The sequence below is a fragment of the Theropithecus gelada genome, chromosome 3, assembly GCF_003255815.1.
Source record: "Theropithecus gelada isolate Dixy chromosome 3, Tgel_1.0, whole genome shotgun sequence".
Taxonomy (NCBI): domain Eukaryota; kingdom Metazoa; phylum Chordata; class Mammalia; order Primates; family Cercopithecidae; genus Theropithecus; species Theropithecus gelada.
Window position 1 is genome coordinate 74,195,508 of NC_037670.1, and position 21,534 is coordinate 74,217,041.

General features: G+C 40.0%; 1 protein-coding gene across 3 annotated transcripts in view; it reads left to right on the plus strand.

Moving 5' to 3' along the window:
* VPS41 (VPS41, HOPS complex subunit) overlaps positions 1–9,833 on the plus strand; it is a 187,427-nt gene extending 177,594 nt beyond the window's left edge. Inside the window, exons 26-29 of one of the 3 annotated variants that reach the window (XR_003118549.1) lie at positions 6,573–6,672; positions 6,777–6,821; positions 8,410–8,489; positions 9,065–9,830. Coding sequence is in view for 2 of the 3 variants with exons in the window: in XM_025379272.1 (XP_025235057.1) it covers positions 6,573–6,672; positions 6,777–6,821; positions 8,410–8,489; positions 9,065–9,145 (306 nt within the window). In the remaining variant the exon portion in view is untranslated. Of the gene's footprint in view, positions 1–6,572; positions 6,673–6,776; positions 6,822–8,409; positions 8,494–9,064 lie in introns of all 3 variants that reach the window. The other 2 variants (XM_025379273.1, XM_025379272.1) reach the window with 2 other exon arrangements.
* Positions 9,834–21,534: the final 11,701 nt, after the last annotated feature.

The following is a 21,534-nucleotide window of genomic DNA, read 5'->3' on the forward strand; positions in this document are numbered from 1 at the left end:
ATAAGAATCCCAGCCAAAAGCAAAGCTTTTTCAAGAAGAATTCAAGTTCCATAGCATTGTGACCTAAAGGAAGGATTAGAAATGAGGGGAAAAGTTTCTCAGTCTAACCCCGTGTCATATTGGGGGCTTTTCAAACCAAGTAGCTGTCTGTCATTTGCAGTTCTAATGACAAGCATTGCAGTATGAACAAGGCAATGTCAGCAAAATGTTTAGTGTTCAAAGAATCTTTTAAAAGAAAAATTTCAGAATTTTTATTTTACTTATTTTATTTTATTGCAAATTTTTATACTTGTAGTAATTATTACAAATGTAATAATTATAAAATGTGTAATTAAGTTTATATTATTTTATTACACATTTTTATTTGGCGACTTTTGATGGCATTTTTCCCATGGCCGCCGTTTCTAATGAACCATAACAACTTTGCTGATATACAGTTCTTTTATTGCTTTATACAACTTCTGTGGGTCTGGTGTTTTGCTTTTGGTTGGGATTATTATCAGTGATGATGAACTGCAGAGAAATAAGGAGAAAAGGGGAAGCTAACGCAAATCTAAGTTGTCATATTGGTTTTCAACAGTTGTATTATAAATTCTTTCATATTTAAATTTACAGTAGCACAAAATATAATATGTAACAGATTGTTTATAGAAGCCATAGCTGGTTGACTTCAAAATGATGAAAAGGAAAGAATAAAGGTCTTGTTGATAAAATATGTAATTTAGAAAAACTTAGAACTATGGAAGGAAACAAAGTAATATTAAGAAAACAAGAATCCTGGAGTAGGATGTAAGAAGAAATTGACCCCTAGATTTGAATAATCTTGGAAAAATACAGGAAAGTCCCGTAAGGAAAATAAATCTCTGAAAAGTAGTATTGTACTTTCTAGGCCATACCTACAATTATTTATTGAGATGAGAATTAATACTGTTATGAAGTTGAGGAAAGAAAAGCCTGGTGTATCCTCAGTGAAATTCTTTTTGTTTCGTTTTGAGACAAGGCCTTACTTTGTTGCCCAGGCTGGAGCCTGGCAGTGGTGCAGTCACAGCACACTGTAGCCTTGACCTCTGGGCTCAAGCGATCCTTTCACCTCAGCCTCTGGAGTAGTTGGAACTACAGGCATGTGCCACTATGCCTGGCTAATTTTTGTAATTTTAATTCTTTGCTGAGACAGGGTCTCACTATGTTGCCCAGGCTGGTCTTGAACTCCTGGGCTCAAGAGATCCTCCTATCTCAGCCTCTCAAAGTGCCGGGATTATAAGTGTGAGCTACCACACCCATCCGATTGTCAGTGATATTCTAATAAGAGATATAGATTACAAAGCAAAGGTTAATAATGGTGCTGTTTAATTTACCAAGTAGAGATATTTCGTAGAAAAGTTTTAAGTTTTAGTTTTAAGTTCTGAAAGTGATATCAGAGGCTGTCCAACACAGAGAATAAGAAACCAGGGTAAAACAGGAGGAAACAGGTGAGAAAGTTTTTAGTGGGTTAAAAATGATTGATCTTTGAAAGGCCAGTTAGGCATACTTTGGAAAACAAAAACTACTTTTGGTGGGGAGGAGGACATATCTTCAAAACTGCATGCTTATAAGCTTCTGTAGTCCATAAACATTCAGGAAACATCACAAAATGTATTTGCAAATTCCGTAAAGTTTGAGAAAAAGGCACAGGGAAACAATCAGCATAACCATAAAAAACAAAGTTCATACAGACTAAGTTTTCAACACCTAAAGTAAGCAAAGAATACAAGTTTATATCAATATCTTTGAAAACTCAGAAGAACTGAACTATTTTCTAGGAAAATAATAAGTTATAAAAGTTTACTCAAACAAATAGAATACACCTGTAGTCATTAACTAAATTGGCAGTCAAAATGTATAGCTACAATAAAGGCACTTATTCCATAGACAGTTTTAGAGACAAGTTTTATCAATCCTTTTAAAAAAAATAGGTGGCTGGATACAGTGGTTCATGCCTGTAATCTCGTCACTTTGGGAATCTGAGGTGAGCAGGTGGTTTGAGCTCAGGAGTTTGAGATAAGCCTGAGCAACATGGTGAAACCCTGTCTCTACTAAAAATACATAAATAGCTGGGTGTGATGGCTCATGCCTGTGGTCCCAGCTACATGGGAGGCTGAGGCAGGAGGACCACTTAAGCCCAGGAGGTCAAGGCTGCAGTGAGTTCTGATCATGCCACTGTATTCCAGCCTGGGTGCAGAGCAAGACCGTGTCAAAAAAAAATTAATTAAAAGTAATAAAACTAAATAAAAACAGGCAACCTCTGTTTTACATTTACTTTTCCAGATAATAGAATGGAAAAGTTCCTCAGTTCCTTATGGAATGCTAGTATAACCCTAATACCAGCATTACGTGAGGGCAATATGGGAAAATTATAGCCCTATCTTTTTTTTTAAACACAAATGTAAAAATAATACATAAATCAATAGCAGATTGAACTTGACCATTTATTCAATTGTTAAAAGTACATCCATATCATAAATGTTATTAGTTCTCCCTAAAATAATCATCTGTATGTTCAATAAAATTTTAATCAAAATCTCCAAAGAATTTTTCATGGAAATTGATAAACTGGTCCTAAAATTTACATAAAAATTAAGAGTTAGATTATTATTCAAGAGGGAAGGTATTTTTATTAGATATCCAACTTAATATGTGGGAGTATAAAATGGCATATAACCACTTTGGAAAACTGTTTGACATTTACTTGAAAAATTAAACATACACCTACTCTATGACCCAGGAATTTCACTCCTATGTATTTACTCAAGAGATGAAAATCAGTTCCATAAAAAGGAATGTCCTTTGGATTTCCTTAGTAGCCCTAAGCTGGAGATAGCCTCAACATGCATCAACAGGAGAGTGTACCTCAGGGTTGTTGCCTCTTGGTGACAAAGTAGATGCCGTATCAGTAGGCTTTACAGCCACACTCCATATAGCACATGCAGGAAGCAAGGGGTTTTTTCCTAATGAGGCTTTGCTTTTTATTTGAAAGGGCCGCTTTCCCAGGCTTGATGTTTATCTTTTTGACCAGATCTATGTTACATGAGCCCCAGCCAGCTGTATATTTCAGTCGGACACACCCTAAACAAAGTTGGAGTTGTATTTGAAAAGGAGGAGCAAGAATGGTAGAGGGCAAGAAGGTGTCAACTGTGTTTGTAATACTTTATTTTCTGGAATGAGATCTGAAGCGTGGGAAAATATCAACATTTGTTAAATCTAGGTGGTAGGGACTTACTTGGGTCTTTTTTTCTTTTCAGTTTTTTTTAGTATTTCATATTTTAAAAAGAAAAAGAGCACAAAGTAATGAAAGATAGTGCTCAGAGCAAGAGCAGCAGTGATCGGTGCCATTCTGGTCATTGAAACCTGAATAACAGAAGAGAGTGCATGTGCCCTAAATATGTGAAGAACATCACATTTGCAAGTTAGAAGGGAGATGGGGAAGGTGATGATAGGCTATGGCTGGGAAGATAGGCTGGGTAAGATGACCTTGAAACATGGCAGTGATCCGAAATCATGAATGTGAAGGTCAAAAAGGGGTGAGGATGAGCTGCTTACGCCAACTGCTGTGGCGTCTGACTTTCGGCCATCAGCGTCTTTATAAAAAGGACACTCATGGGAAATTCCAAACATGAACTTTTGAGGGTGAAATGAATGTGAACAACAGCATATTTTTCATGAGTCACTGGTGGACTTGCTACTAGGAATCCATAGTCAACATAATGCTTTGTCATACAGCTGATGTTGAAAGCAATACCTGTAGATTGTCATACATTATAATCTTGTACTGTCTTCCTTCACTTATCACCTTTAATTGCCTTCAAATTATTACAGATGTTATAGAATAAGTGATTACATTCTATAGAGGATAGTCTCATATTTTGAAATACCTGCCTGGGATCGTATAAATGAAACTTAAAATATTTTCCTGTTTTTCTGATTTGGAGCCTTGGATTTTGACCAAATGAAGTAGTAAATAGCAGTAAGCTGTATTTATGTACTTTCCCCTCTCCTGGCTGTTTGCCTCTGAATAATGAATTTTCCTAGAAAATGCTTTGTGCAGGCAGACAGATTGTACCTGTTTAGAAAAATGTAATCCTGCTGAAGAGATGGTTCCTTCCTGGTTTGCATATCTTGCTGTGTTCCTTTTTAGCTTACAGACACAGTGGCCTCTGTCTAGACTGCTGCCTCTGCCCTTCTCTTACATTATTCATGCCATGGACCTGGAGCACCCACTGAGAGTCAGAGCCCCTTTTTTTCCCAATTATTTTATCTGTGATGTTGTGGTCAAAACCATTACTCTCTGTTTTTTATTTTTTGTCTTCAAGGCTAAGCAGCTTTATATGTTTGCTTTTAAATTTACTTAAAGTTTTCCTGACATCAGTATTTCTTAGCTATCTTTCTTACTGTATTGGTTATTTTTCTCTTCTACCTGTATGTTTTAATGCAGTCTGTTAAAATTTTAATGTGTTTTTTTAAAAAATCCAAAACAGCACTTTGGGAGGCCGAGACGGGCAGATCACGAGGTCAGGAGATGGAGACCATTCTGGCTAACACGGTGAAACCCCGTCTCTACTAAAAAATACAAAAAAAAACTAGCTGGGCGAGGTGGCGGGCGCCTGTAGTCCCAGCTACTCGGGAGGCTGAGGCAGGAGAATGGCGTGAACCCGGGAGGCGGAGCTTGCAGTGAGCCGAGATCGCGCCACTGCACCTCCAGTGCAGTGGGCGGCAGGGCGAGACTCTGTCTCAAAAAAAAAAAAAAAAAAAAAAAATCAAAAAAATTTGATTCCTGGTAGAATTTTAAACAAGAAAACTTCATAGGCAGTTTCTCAATTAATGTAGGAATACTAAAGTCATGTAATCTTGTTCATCAATACTAGAAATGGCAGGCATAGAACTTGAATCTAGACATTAGTTTTGTTTTCCTGAATATTAATTTGTCTTTGTATAATTAGGGGGAAACGGCTTTTGGCTGGATTCACCCAAAGCCAGTGCTCTTTGGGATTTTCAGAGGAACACGTGGACCACTGAGGATAGAGGGCTGCGGTGGGCTGCTCCTTTACTTTTCTCCCCCAGTGGCATGAATTTAAAACTTATGAAAGCAAAATGCCCATGTAGGTTGTCGAGTCGAGAGTAACTTCAGTATGAAGAAAGCCAGAGTGCCCCCTCTAAACAGCAGAACTTGCCACTGAAAGACACATGCTTCCCAGCCTCGGAGCTGCACTGTGGTGAGACAGCGCTATCTGTTATGTGAATTTCTATGATGTGACGTGTGTTACTGCACATAACCACGTATGATAAGACACATAGGCCCCGAAGGGAGAAGCCACAGGCACAGCCCCAGAGCGTCTCTGTCCTTCAGGCCTTGAATTTCTCCCTCTGAAAAAGCAGCAAGTTCTGGTTAAAAAATAATAATAATAAAATATAAAATGACATCTGGCTTATGTGCACCTCCTGGGCCTCTCTCAGTTGCCTACTCATACCTAAGAAAACCCAGCAAAGGGTGGAAGCTCACACTCTGCCCCACAGAATGGGCATGAAAGGTAAAGTGTTACCTGCCCCTGCTGTGTCCCCACCTAAAAGCAGGGAGACTCTTGGACCCCGTCATGTCTCCAGTTCTGAAATACAACCTTGGTACCAGCCAAGTGGAGGGCATCATCCTCCACTGTGTGCTTCTGACTTCTGAGGCTGCCAAAGCATTGTGATGTCTCTTGTCATTCTCCAGGCAGGAAGCGGGGAAGTAGTAAAAAGCCTACAGAGGAATAAGAAAAATGTGTAAAGAAACAAAAGCTGTAATGCTGGGGTGAAGAATAAGAAAATGACTCTTGTGTCAGAATATTCGTATCCATGGTTTTTTTTCAATTGTCAGCCCTCCCAGGAGTCACCAAATTTGAAGGTTATTATAGTCAGTTAATCCCCCCACCCCCCACACACACACACACCACATTCATAGCACTATGCTGAATGGTTTGGATTGGATTTGGAAAGAAAAAGACAGGTCGCAGCCTGGAGGGGATTTAGGACAGAGATTGTATCTGTTTAGTTTATTATCTATACCCAGTACCCTGTACGTGATAGGGACCCAGTACTTATTTGTGCAGTAAATAGATGAATTTATGAAGTAAGTGGATGATTTTGGAATAACAGGTTTTCATTCTGGGTAAAGATCTGAAGAATGGAATGAGCACATGATGTAGGAGCCAAACTCTGCCCAAGAGAATCTGTATAAGGAAGCCCTCTAAAGTAACAATAGGGTTAGTTAATGTGGGGCCTTCTTTGCCAGACTTTGGAATGTATGTTTGATTATACACATGCTACAGGAGCCAGTGTATGGTTGGAAGAAATGATGCACAGTGTAATGAGTGGATCCTGGCTGGCCAGGTCAGCCTGGCAGTGGTTTGGCGGGAAGAGGGTACTGAGGGCAAGAGAATCAGTGAGTGCCCCTTTAGAGTATTTCAAGCATGCCAGCTTTTGGAATCCCCAGTACCATGTCCCTTCACCCCTCAGATTTGAGTCTATTTAAGATGGCTTTTCTTTTAAAATGTGTGCATTAGATTCTGCTTCGTGAAGGCTGCAAGAAGATTCTCGTAGCTGACTCTTTGTCCTTACTGAAGAAAATGCACCGAACTCAGATGAAAGGTGTTCTTGTTGATGGTGGGTAAAATTGAAATAATCGTCTGGACTACATGCCCTGCTTTCAGAAACGGCTGAGCAGGTATAAACAGGGCATAATCCAAAGTGTGTGTGCTTTCTTACAGAGGAGAACATCTGTGAGTCGTGCCTTTCCCCTATTCTTCCATCAGGTAAGAAGGTTTTCCCAAAAACTTTCCCAAATATATATTTTAATGATGAGTGGAATCAAAATTTTGGAATTAGCCAACTACCGTTTATAAAAAATGTATAACTTTCAGAATAACCCAGTGGAGAGAAGTGTTGTGGCTCGCATCCCGCTCAGTGGAATGCGGGTGTTGCCATTGCTTAGAGCTGAGGTTCTCAAGCTGTAGGGTGAGTCAGCATCACCCAGCAGGCTTGTTGGAACCCAGATCGCTGGCCCAGTCAGTCTCCCTAGAGTCTCTGGTTGCAAACTTCCAGGGCAGGAACTGAGAAATCTAACAAGTTCCCAGGTAATGTTGATGCCACTAGTTCGGGGGCACTTCTTTTAGAACTGTAATCTAGGATAAAACAAAATGAAACCTAACCATCAGCATTTAAATTTCAAGACAGGAGAATCATGTATGTGTCTGGGAAAAAAAAATTATAGGTAGCATTCTCTTTTCTTTAATCTTTTTCTCTGCTATATGGTTCTACATGCCCAAGTTATCTCACATTTCAATGGAAACATACATAATACCTGCCATCTAATTGGAACTGCCAGTCTTTAAAAGACATAAGCATTTATTTCTAGTTCTTAGCAGATATATATATATATATGTCTTCATCTGTAATGAAAAGCACCTTCTTAAGGTTCATTATGACATAAGAAGAAATTTGCATAATTCGAAAGCAGAAACTAACAAAGCATTGTCGGGATGCTAACAAATGCTTTTCAAATATAAGTTCAGCATAACAAAGTACTAAAAGACCTAGTTGACCTCATATTTACTTAGCATTAAAGGATTATTTCATGGGTCAGCACATGAGAAGTTTTTCTACTTAGGTTCTTTTCTAGAGGAATTAGATTTGGATGTTTATGTGTAAATTAGATTTGGATGTTTAAGTGCTTCTGTTGAAAACTGCAGTGGGCTCAGGTGAAGAAGTGAGCTTCCGTAGCGTTTCAGTCAGTGTTGCAGCAAAAAGGAACCACATACATTCCCACTCTACAGTTAGATTTAATTCCAAATTTAATCTGCTGATGACACTAAATCTTACCAAAAATAAGCTGGCCACACAGAGCAGAAACAGATGAGGGGATTTGCCCAAGCAGAAGTGCAGTAAAATGCAAGGTCACAGCCTGGGCTTGTAACCCAGGTCTGCCTCTGAAGTCAGTGTGTGGTCTTGGCAAAGGTAGCGGGTGGACGGGGAAAGCGTTTTGATGAAGCCACAGATTTGACTTCAGCTGTGGTGTATGATGATTATAGGGGTTAGGGGCATGTCGGCACATACACATGCTGATTTTCAAAATAAAGGTTACTGCAGTTTGTCCTCAGTGTAGTCTTGGTAACTGACACAGAGGCTAAGCAAGTAACCTGTGAATCACATAGCAACATGATTATAATACCTGTTTTGTGTCTGATCGTAACACCCCTCAGGAATGCTTTTGTAAATAAGCCACTCTCCAAAGGCAGCTTATTGCTGAAAATTAAACTGCAACTGGACTTTCAGTTGGGATTGGTTTAAAATGATCTTGCTTGTTGCATTGAGTTCTCCTCCTTTCTCTGCCCTCCTCGCCAGATGCAGCTAAACCCTTCAGCGTGGTGGTCTTCCATTGCCGGCACATGTTCCACAAGGAGTGCCTGCCCATGCCCAGCATGGTGAGTTGGCAGCTTGGTACCTATCAACAAGAGGGAAATTAACACACTTAGAGGAATGTGCTTGAATCACAACCCGTCATCCTTATGGCTGTATGGGTTAAAAAAATATAGAGAGATTCATATCACATAACAAAAACTAATCTAGTTTTTAAATGTAAAAATATTCAGAAATGTTTTGTATACTATAGTAAGTATAAAAGCATACCCATTTGAAGGAATTCATTCAGGCCAAATTGACAGCTGTCGTGCTTGAAGAGATGAGCAACAACAGTAGAGAGCCATTGTGTATCTTATGTGTTTTCCAGCCTGATTTGTGTTCCATGATGCTATCATTTTTTTAGTGTCGTGTTCCCCCAGGTCACACTAGACTTATTCTGCTGTTCAGTGTCCTTTGAGTCGCAGAGTAACAGCTGATCTAGACTGAATCCTATGTTAACCAGAAATAAACTCCAGAAAAAGGAGTGACATTGTATTACTTCCTCTCCACCCCCTGGCTAATGTTACCATAGTATTTCTGAATATGAGAGTAGAAAAAGATCATGTTTTAAATCTGTGTTTTTAAATTGCATTTTTAGAACTCTGCTGCACAGTTCTGCAACATCTGCAGTGCTAAGAACCGTGGACCAGGAAGTGCAATTTTGGAGATGAAAAAATAGCTCATTTCTGCTTGTCAGTCTCCTCGTCACCACTTTTTGAGACTGTTTTTGCAACAACAAGCATTTGTTGACACTCGTGCTGTTAAGAGATTTGTTTATGTTTATATTATGCTCAAAAACAGTTTCTTCATCTATTCCTGTGCTAATGGTTTCTCTTTGCAGTTGACAGAGAATTTGGGGCTCTCTTCATGCCTTGAAATTTTGGGGTCCATAGTCCATATTTTGTTATTTATTTGTTTGGTTCATTCTTTATATAGTAATGGAAACATAAGTCTAGGAGTTAGAAATGAATTTTTTAGACCTTAGTAAAACCGTTTAACCACAAAATGGACTACTGAGAATTCTCCCAGCTGCCTGAAAGCGTCGCCAACTGTGGTTATCCTGCAAGCTACTACCTGCAACCTGGACCTTGTTTCCATGTGCTCTGCTGGCTACCGTTCTTGCATTCTGGGTTTAACTTTTTTTCTATGTCATCATCTATGGTTATCCTCTAAATAGGCATTTAATGAAACATTGTACAAATTGTCACTCATTTGGTGACATCTGAGAATAACAGCAGGCTGATGTCCTCCACCATTATGTTTACTAATCACATGTTCTGTGTGCTCTGACGACTGGCAGATTATCCGGCCATGGCAGACACTCAGCATTTGTTGATTGAATAAATGTTAGCTCTTCTCATTGTGAAGGACTCACTTTTAGTGGGGTGAACAAATGCAATTAAGAATTCTGGCACCCTTGTAAGGAAGAAAAGAGAGTTGAACACCTTCGAATCTGAGCGCTTGTGGTAGGGTTTGTCAGGAGGGAGGACACCAGTGACCCTGAAAACTGAGGGTGTCTCAGGAGCAGTGGGACAACCTGATGCTGAAGGATGGGCTAATGATGTTTCCTCTGGCCTTCTCTGGTGCCTCCATTGCCCTCATGGAACAGAGCATATCATAGAGGGAGAAAAGTCAAACTTGTAATTGTGTCTTACAGTTATTGGCTTCATCTTCCTTGGGATATATGGTCATCCTCTAATGAATGTAAAAGTGTGCAAAACACATCCTCATTGTTCCTGTTCTCTTTGTCCCATGAATGGGAACAAATACAGCTTTCTGCTTCTGTCTTTTTGGGGAAAGGACGGGGTGCTAGTGAGTACTGACAGCATGCCAGCTACCGAAGTCACCCAGCCATTCCCGTTAGCAACAGTTCATTTAATTATCACAGCGTTGCCAGGAAGAAGATCTGATACACCTTGGTGTACAAATGAAGACATCAAAATGTAGAGATGTTTTTGAGGTCACAGAGGTGACTGCCTAACTTCACAGCGGGGCTCCTGATCCCTTTAAGAAATCATAGGGCCAGCCGGGCATGGTGGCTCATGCCTGTAATTCCAGCACTTTGAGAGGCTGAGGCAGGTGGATCACCTGACGGTCGGGAGTTCAAGACCAGCCTGACCAACATGGAGAAACCCCGTCTCTACTAAAAATACAAAATTAGCCAGTCATGGTGGTGCATGCCTGTAATCCCAGCTACTCGGGAGGCTGAGGCAGGAGAATCGCTTGAACCCGGGAGACGTAGGTTGCGGTGAACTGAGATCGCGCCATTGCACTTCCAGCCTGGGCAACAAGAGGAAAACTCCGTTTCAAAAAAAAGAAAAGAAAAGAAATCACAGGGCCAAGTGCAAAGGAAATACACAGAACATATTTTCACATTAGAGTTAAGAATTCTCTAGCAGACAACAGATTTTTTTGTTGTTGTTAGTCACAAATACTTAGAACTGGAAGGCTCTTTGTTGTTATTGAATGTACCCCTCAGCCTTCTCAGCATTTCCTTATCCCAAGACTAGTGCTCTTTCTGCTACACTGCTGTTTTCAGTTTTGAGTTTTGTTCTTACCCAATTGTTTTTTGTTTTCAACGTTACCAATTCAAAGATTCAGTTTATTACATTTACATTAATCCCCTCTTAGGATTTGAGCAAGCTCATTTCCAGAGAAGTTGTTTAAGATCATCAATAGGATTTGCTAATTTCAGTGAAGTCATTTTACTTCAGGGTAAATTATCCTAGTTACCAAGTCCCATTTGGACATAAAGAAAATCCTACTTACAGAAAAGGAGATAATAATTAAACAGTCTTCATTTTTAAGTAACTGATTTAAAAGGAAAATAATAAAATATGTTCATTTATCATTTCAGAAATTGCTGTAACACATTGGAAAATTCCTGAACAATATAGATTTTATTGTTAATAAGAAACACTAGCTTTCCTTCCTTAGAATGACTTTTCTTTTGAATAAGCAATACTGGGTGATGTATTAAAGGATATTCAGTCCTTTTTACTTTTCATCAACCTATAATGGCTTAAATATGGCAAAATAATCCAAGTGTTAGTCAATTATTTTTCATGTGTGACTAGCCCAATTTAAAATACAGGTAAAAAAGCAAAGCCATTTCCCTTGTATTGGGGAAGAACATAGTTGCAAAGTACAAACTTCATAAGCTATTCCTTTTTTTTTTTTTTTTTTTTTTATGAGAATGAGTCTCATTCTGTTGCCCTGGCTGAAGTGCAGTGGCATGATCTTGGCTCACTGCAACCTCCGCCTCCTGGGTTCAAGTGATTCTCCTGCCCTAGCTTCCGGAGTAGCTGGGAGTACAGGCACGCATCACTATGCCCAGCTAATTTTTTGTACTTTAGTTGAGATGAGGTTTCATCATGTTGCCCAAGCTGGTCTTGAACTTCTGAACTCAGGCAATCTGCCCACCTTGGCCTTCCAAAGTGTTAGGATTACAGGCATGACCGGGCTAAGAAAGCTGTTCTTGAAGTGTGAAACAGCCAGGCTCAAAATTATTTTGGAGTGCTTTTAGTTTGCTTTTGTTTTTAGCCAAAGGGATTTCATACTGGTTTAATTATGTTCATCCTTGAGAATTCTTGAGAAGTTTCCAACAGATTTTTAGTTCATTTTGATGCTGTTACAGTGTTAAACTATATACAGTTGACCCTTGAACAACACAGGTTGGAACTGCAGGGATCCACTTATACATGGATTTTCTTCTGCTTCTGCCACCCCTGAGACAGCAAGACCAGGCCCTCCCCTTCCTCCTCCTTCTCCACCTACTCAGTATGAAGGTGACAGATGAAAGCCTTATGATGATCCATTTCTACTTAATGAGTAGTAAATATATTTTCTTTTTCTTGTGATTTTCTTACTATTTTCTTTAGCTTATTTTATTATAAGAATATGGCATATAATGTAAATAAAATACAAGATATGTGTTAATGGTCTATTTATGTCACCAGTAAGGCTTCCAGTCCACGGTAGGCTATTAGTAGTTAGGTTTTGGGGGAATTATCGTGGATTTTTGACTGCATGGGGTGTCAGCACCTCATCCCCCACATTGCTCAAGGATCTACTGTATTTTAATATTAAAAATCAAACATGCATTGAGTAATTACTATGTGTCAGGAATTATTGGAAGCACTTTGCTTATACTATTTAATTGTGTTAATACGGCCCTATGAAACTGATGTTATTACCGTCATCGTCATTTTACGGATGCAGAAACTGAAGCACATAAAGGTTAAGTGACTTGTCCAGGGTCAGGTAGCTGATAGTGGAACACCTAGCTGAAATTCAGTCCTATGCAGTCACCTTCAGAGTGCCTGATCTTAACTGGCGCATATTTGATTTTTTTGTTGTGAAAACATACATATTTGAGCTGTTTTGGTCAGTGGATAGAAAGCAAAATCCACTCTTGGAATAGAAAGGGATTTATTACAAAGTGTTGAATGGCTTACAAAATCATTGATGGGAATCAAAGAAACAATAAGGGAGCTTTCAAGCAATTCACAAAGCCACCCCACAGAACTGGGCTGCCCAGAGAACCACTGCCCCACCACCATCAGATGATGGGCTACACATAGCAGTGTCAGTTGTCACTTTAAAACATTGGTAAATAAGAATGTATACATTACTCAGTTTCTCCTAAAGCCCTTTCTCGGTAACATTAAGTCATGTGTATACATATGTGTGTGGGAGACATTTCTATGTGTTAAATACTGCATCAGTTCATTCTGGTTTCTATTATCAGGACTCAGGCTACTAAAACCACCAATTTTGGTACTAAACTGTAACTCTCACTTCCCATTCCTGGCACGCTTAGCTGAATGCTGATTTGTGAAATCTGGAATGAAGTTCCTTCTTTTCTCATGCAGTGCAAGTTTTGGAGTCATTAGAATCAATGCAACATTCATAGTAAAGATAAGACAGGAGCAAGAATGAGAAACCCAGCCTGCAAAAGCAGGTCTCCAGAGTTGGTCACTCTCCAGACGTTTCCTGACCTACCAGAATCGTGGTTCTTAATGAAAACAAAGTCATGCCATTCCCCTTCTCCAGTCCCATAGGGGTCTTTGTGCCCCGTGTGTGAAAGGGCTTGTAGTCTTTGGCTTGGCTTAAGCAACCCATTGCATTGAACTTTGCAGCCTCCCTTTTTCACTCCCTGAACTCTGGCCATTGTGAGTATACTTGTGGTTCCCTTCACCCCTGTACTGCTGCTATCCTTCATCCTCTAATACCTTGCTCAGACGGGACTCCTTGCTCACCCTGATGTCCTTAGACTGGGTAGGAGACCTCTCACTTGTCCTCATATAGTACCCAGGGACCCATCTGCCTTGTCACACTGCATTGTAGTTGTCTGTGAAGCAAGTATAATCTTAGTCGACAAACTCAGGTCTACAAATGAATAAGGTTTTTAAGTTTTCTCTTGAGTTCACGTTCTACCTAGTGGCATAAACTTAACTTAGTTCATAGTAAACTCAGCTAAATCAGGCTTTTCTTGATTAGTTTAGGCACCCCCTCCTCTCGCAGGTTGCCTTGAAGTTTGGGGGTTGTGACAGGAATGGTCTCCTTGTGCCCCAGAATCAATTAAAAGGAGGCATGTGGTCCTCAGTGGAGCTGTATCCAGGCTGGCATTGGCTGGAATGCCATCATCCCACCGGCCCCCCAGCATCTTCATCTGCTGCCATCATTTCTAGAATGTCTTCAGTCCCAGCTGGCTGTGGTCATCAGTCCTTGCAGTAACCCTGCTGCTTCTGACAAGCCCCTGCCACATCTCTATCTGGGCTGGGAAAACTTGATGAACTGCCTCATAGCTCTGATGGTGGAAATGCAGACTTCGCCACGCAAGTTTATCTTTCTTGCTTCCTCACCATGCCCAAGAGTCCATTAAACCTCCTTTTTTTTTTTTTTTTTTGGTAAATTGCCTAGTCTTGGGTACATTTTTATCAGCAGTGAGAATGAACTAATACAAGTTAAAACATTTTTTTCCAAAATTAATATTTTTGCCCCAATTATTCCAGATAGCCTCAATCTTCTTTTTTGCTTTGATGTTGACATGTCAGTGATATATTTTCAAAATTCCATCAACTCATCTTTGACTAGAGTGATTATATATTTGTGATCCAAATCAGAGTACTTTGAGGTGTAAAGGGCATTATTAAAAATGACTCCAGGCCTGGTGCGATGGCCCATGCCCATAATCCCAGCACTTTGGGAGGCTGAGATGAGAGGATTGCTTGAACTCAGGAGTTTGAAACCAGCCCGGGCAACATGGAAAAACCCCATCTCTGTTTAAAAAATAGCTATATCTATATACATATAAAATAAAAATAAATGACTCCAAGCAAACTAGTGAAACCACAACTGTTCCTGGCAACCTAAGAAGTATCTCATCCAATCTCCACTGTGTAGTACTATTGATGCAATACTGCATGTAACAGAATGAGGAAAATAATGTTACTTAAAGCCAAACTGGTTCTGCCTTCTCAGGGAAATTATGTAGGTCATATCAGAGGAAAAAAATATTTATACTACACACTTCCACTTATAAAGACTAGTGACTCAATAGAATGGAGGCTGAAGAGGAAGAGAAAACACTAAAACTTCAAAGCCTCAAATTCCTTGCTCCTAAGCAGAGCAAATTATTGAATCTTTAGATAGGTAGGAATTAGCCTAGGGTTCCATAAGAGAATTAACAGTGAGACTTTCTAAAGTGAGGGGAATTGAGAGGTGAGGGTTTTAGGGAAAGAGTAAATCAAGCAACCTGAGCAATCAAAGAGCATTTTAAGAAAGGAAAGGTTAATATTCAATTTTATGTTGCATTGCTGCTAAACCCGTCCATCTTCCGCAAATGTTCAGTAAAGTTTGGTATAAAAACAATGTCATCTCTGAGTAGTTTTTAGGGAGAACTGAGGAGCTGTGTTCCAATCTGGGACCCTGAGGAGCAGAAAGAAGTGAACAGCAGGAGGCAGGAGCTGGAGTCTAATGGGAACAGGAATTTAGACCCACAAGAGACAAGAAGATATAAAAACCCTAAAATTTGCAGAAATGTCAAGAGACTAGTCTTCCCAAAGAACAATGGAGAAAGGCATTGAGCCAAATTTAGATGGATTCAAAAGACTGGGTGACCTCAGCTACGTCAAATTACACGTTTCTATCTCTATTGATGACATTTGGCTAAAGAGGGCAAATAATTTCAGTTTAGAAACTGCATACATTTTGTCACCAGGATTTTATTCTAATCCTAGTGTGTATTGTGTTTTATAGACACATCTGCACCTCCTGGTTTATGATCCATTTACATCATGTTCTGTGTGAAAATAAGAGAATTTTTAGATGACACAAGTAAGGGTGAAAGGAACTCACAAATGACAGACTCAAGAATGAAAATTACCATGTAATTTTTTAATAATTATAGCACAATCAATAGAGATGAAATGCAAAATTCTGCAATTATACTCAGAAAATTATTCATACAAGGATGAGTAAGGAGATACTTGGTTAGTAGTCCAAATGAAAAGAGAGGCCTTGGGTAAGAAAGCTGGAGCATTTTCCTCTGGAGTTAGATCTAAGTTTTAATCTCTGCTCTGTCACTTACTAAGCAACAATTTACTTAACATTTCTAGGCTTTGCTTTCCTCATGTGTAAAATGGGGTGATGATAATAACATCTACTTGGGAGGATGTTAACAGCATTAGGTGAGATGATGCATGCAAAATGCATAGCTAATGCTAGCATAGGAAGAGTAACTACCACGTAGCAAATGCTTCATAAGTGCCAGCATCCAAGATGGTCCCCATGATCCCCACCTCTACCAGGGTTGGTTTGTGTGACCAAAAGAATATGGCAGAATGGACAGAACATCCCTTCCAAGATTAGTTAATAAGACAGCAATTTGATATCATGGATGCCATCTGAAAGAAGCCATGTTGTGAATGAAGAGACCCATTTGGTGAAGAATGGAAGCACCCTGCCAAAAGCCATAGGAGTGAATCTGGAAGTGATCCTCCAGTTGCAGTCAAATCCTCAGAGTCAGGAATCCCAGCCAAAACCTTGACTATAACCTCATGTAAGGCTGTGAGCTAGAACCACCCACCTAAGGCATTCCTGGATTTCTGATCTTCTGAACTGTATGAGATGATAAATGTTTGAAGTTGCTAAATTTGGGAGTGGGGAAGCACAATTTGTTATGGAGCAGTAGGTAACTAATACAGTAATCCATTAATAATCAGCCTGGTTTCTGTTACTTGACTACAAATATGGACCATCAGTGATTCCTAGAAATGAAAATTGAATGCCACATTTTAATGGGCTGTTCATCCTATTCACAGAAAGTAGCATTCTCCATTGTGCATCTCAGAACACTTTGTTTAGGGCATTTTTTTTTAAACAAGCATTTTGACAAAGTAGACAGGAGTCATTAGGAGAGTGATAGAATTTGAAATCTTAAAATTTAAGAAACTAGTTTCTTTCCAAGATAGCTGAATAGGAACAGCTGTGGTGTGCAGCTCTCAGCATGATTGATGCAGAAGATGGGTGATTTCTGCATTTCCAACTGAGGTACCTGGTTCATCTCACTGGGATTGGTTGGACAGTGAGTGCAGCCCACAGAGGGTGAGCAGAAGCAGGGTGGGGCATCACCTCACCTGGGAAGCACAAGAGGTCAGGGATTTCCCTTTCCTAGCTAAGGGAAGCTGTGACAGACTGTACCTGGAAAATCGGGACACTGCCACCTAAATACTGCGCTTTTCCAACAGTCTTAGCAAATGGCTCATCAGGAGATTATATTGCATGCCTGGCTCAGCAGGTCCCACACCCACGGAGCCTTGCTCACTGCTAGCACAGCAGTCCAAGATCGAACTGCGAGGCGGCAGCCCTGGCTGAGGGGAGGGGCGTCTGCCGTTGCTGAGGCTTGAGAAGATAAAGTGGCTGGGTAGCTCAAACTGGATGGAGACCACCGCAGCTCAGTGAGGCCCACATGCCTGTATAGACTCCACCTCTGGGAGCAGGGCATAGCTGAACAAAAGGCAGCAGAAACTTCTGTAGACTTAAACATCCCTGTGTGATAGCTCTGAAGAGAGCAGTGGTTCTCCCAGCATGGTGTTTGAGCTCTGAGAATGGACAGACTGCCTCCTCAAGTGGGTCCCTGACCCCCATGTAGCCTAACTGGGAGACACCTCCCTGTAGAGGCTGACTTGACAGCTCATACAGCCAGATGCCCCTCTGAGACGAAGCTTCCAGAGGATGGGTCAGGTAGCAATATTTGCTGTTCTGCAATATCCGCTGCTCTGTAGCCTCGGCTGGTGATACCCAGGCAAAGAGAGTCTGGAGTGGACCTCCAGCAAACTCCAACAAGCTGAGGGACCTGACTGTTAGAAGGAAAACTAACAGAAAGAAATAGCATCAACATCAACAAAAAGGACATCCACACCAAAACCCCATCTGTAGGTCACCATCATCAAAGACCAAAGGTAGATAAAACCACAAAGATGGGGAGAAACCACAGCAGAAAAGGTGAAAATTCTAAAAACCAGAGGGCTTCTTCTCCTCCAAAAGATCACAGCTCCTCGCCAGCAAGGAAACAATGCTGGACAGAGAATGACTGACAAGTTGGCAGAAGTAGGCTTCAGAAGGTCAGTAATCACAAACTTCTCCAAGCTAAAGGAGGATGTTCGAACCCATCACAAGGCAGCTAAAAACCTTGAAAAAAGATTAGATGAATGGCTAACTAGAATAAACAGTGTAGAGAAGACCTTAAATGAACTGATGGAGCTGAAAACCATGGCACAAGAACTATGCGACATATTAACAAGCTTCAGTAGCCGATTTGATCAAATGGAAGAAAGGATATCAGTGATTGAAGATCAAATTAATGAAATGAAGTGAGAAGAGAATTTTAGAGAAAAAAAAAAGAGGAAACAGAAATGAACAAAGCCTCCAAGAAATATGGGACTATGTGAAAAGACCAAATCTACGTTTGATTGGTGTACCTGAAAGTGACAGGGAAAATGGAACCAGGCTGGAAAACACTTCAGGATATTATCCAGGAGAACTTCTCCAACCTAACAAGGCAGGCCAACATTCAAACTCGGGAAATACAGAGAACACCACAAAGATACTCCTCAAGAAGAGCAACCCCAAGATGCATAATTGTCATAACAAGGTTGAAATGAAGGAAAAAATGTTAAAGACAACCAGAGAGAAACATCGGGTGACCTACAAAGGGAAGCCCATCCAACTAACAGTGGATCTCTCAGCAGAAACTCTACAAGCCAGAATAGAGTGGGGGGCCAATATTCAACGTTTGTAAAGAAAAGAATTTTCAACCCAGAATTTCATAACCAGCCAAACTAAGCTTCATAAGTGAAGGAGAAATGAAATCCTTTACAGACAAGCAAATGCTGAGAGATTTTGTCACCACCAGGCCTGCATGACAAGAGCTCCTGAAGGAAGCACTAAACATGGAAAGGAACAACCGGTATCAGCCACTGCAAAAACATGCCAAATTGTAAATACCATCAATGCTAGGAAGAAACTGCATCAACTAATGGGCAAAATAACCAGTTAACATCATAATGACAGCATCAAATTCACACATAACAATATTAACCTTAAATGTAAATGGACTAAATGCCCCAATTAAAAGACACAGACTGGCAAATTGGATAAAGAATCAAGACCCATCAGTGTTGTATTCAGGAGACCCATCTCACATGCAGAGACAAACATAGGCTCAAAATAAAGGGATGGAGGAAGATCTACCAATCACATGGAAAGAAAAAAAAAAAAAAAAGCAGGGTTGAAAATCCTACTCTGTGATGAAACAGACTTTAAACCAACAAAGATCAAAAGACACAAGGCCATTACATAATGGTAAAGGGGTCAATTCAACAAAAAGAGCTGACTATCCTAAATATATGTGCACCCAATACAGGAGCACCCAGATTCATAAAACAAGTCCTTAGAGACCTACAAAAAGACTGACTCCCACACAATAATATTGGGAGAGTTTAACACCCCACTGTCAATATTAGATAGATCAGTGAGGCAGAAGGTTAAGAAGGATATCCAGGACTTGAACTCAGCCCTGCACCAAGCAGACCTAATAGATATCTACAGAACTCTCCACCCCAAATCAACAGAATATACATTCTTCTCAGCACCACATTGCACTTATTCCAAAATTGACCCCACAGTTGGAAGTAAAGCACTCCTTAGCAAATGTAAACGAACAGAAATCACCACAAACTGTCTCTCAGATCGCATAGTTGGAAATAAAGCACTTCTCAGCAAATGTAAAAGAACAGAAATCACTACAAACTGTCTCTCAGACGGCATAGTTGGAAATAAAGCACTTCGCAGCAAATGTAAAAGAACAGAAATCACTACAAACTATCTCTCAGACCACAGTGCAAACAAATTAGAACTCAGGATTAAGAAACTCAATCAAAACCACACAACTACATGGAAACTGAACAACCTGCTCCTGAATGACTACTGGGTAAATAATGAAATGAAGGTTGAAATAAAGATGTTCTTTGAAACCAATGAGAACAAAGACACAATGTACCAGAATCTCTGGGACACATTTAAAGCAGTGTGTGGAGGGAAATTTATAGGACTAAATACCCACAAGAGAAAGCAAGAGAAGATCTAAAATCAGCACCCTAACATCACAATTAAAATAACTAGAGAGGCAAGAGCAAACACATTCAAAAGCTAGCAGAAGGCAAGAAATAACTAAGATCAGAGCAGAACTGAAGGAGATAGAGACACAAAAAACCCTCCAAAAAATCAACGAATGCAGGAGCTGGTTTTTTGAAAAGATCAACAAAATTGATAGACCGCTAGCAAGACTAATAAAGAAGAAAAGAAGAATCAAATAGATACAATAAAAAATGATAAAGGGGATATCACCAACAATCCCACAGAAATACAAACTACCATCAGAGAATACTATAAATACCTTTACACAAATAAACTAGAAAATCTAGAAGAAATGGATGAATTCCTGGACACATACACCTTCCCAAGACTAAACCAGGAAGAAGTTGAATGACTGAATATACCAATAACAGGCTCTGAAATTGAGGCAATAATTAATAGCCCACCAACCAAAAAGCCCAGGACCACATGGATTCACAACCGAATTCTACCAGAGGTAAAAAGAGGAGCTGGTACCATTCTTTCTGAAACTATTCCAATCAATAGAGAAAGAGGGAATCCTCCCTAACTCATTTTATGAGGCCAGCATCATCCTGATACCAAAGCCTGGCAGAGACACAACAACAAAGGAGAATTTAAACCAATATCCCTGATGAACATCTATGCAAAAATCCTCAATAAAATACTGGAAAACCAAATCCAGCAGCAATCAAAAAGCTTATCCACCAAGGTCAAGTTGGCTTCATCCCTGGCATGGAAGGCTGGTTCAACATACGCAAATCAATAAACATAATCCATCACATAAACAGAACCAAACACAAAAACCACATGATTATCTCAATAGATGCAGAAAAGACCTTCGACAAAATTCAGCAGACCCTCATGCTAAAAACTCTCAATAAACTAGGTATTGATGGAACGTATCTCAAAATAATAAGAGGTATTTATGACAAACCCACAGCCAATATCATACTGAATGGGGAAAAACTGGAAGCATTCCCTTTGAAAACTGGCACAAGACAGGGATGCTGTCTCTCACTACTCCTATTCAACATAGTGTTGGAATTTCTTGACAGGGCAATCAGGCAAGAGAAAAAATAAAGGGTATTCAATTATGAAAAGAGGAAGTCTAATTGTCCCTGTTTGCAGGTGACATGATTGTATATTTAGAAAACCCCATCATCTCAGCCCCAAATCTCCTTAAGCTGATAAGCAACTTCAGCAAAGTCTCAGGATACAAACTCAATGTGCAAAAATCACAAGCATTCTTATACACCAATAACAGACAAACAGAGAGCCAAATTGTAGTGAACTCCTATTCACAATTGCTTCAAAGAGAATAAAATACCTAGGGTTCCAACTTACAACATATGTGAAGGACCTCTTCAAGGAGAACTACAAACCACT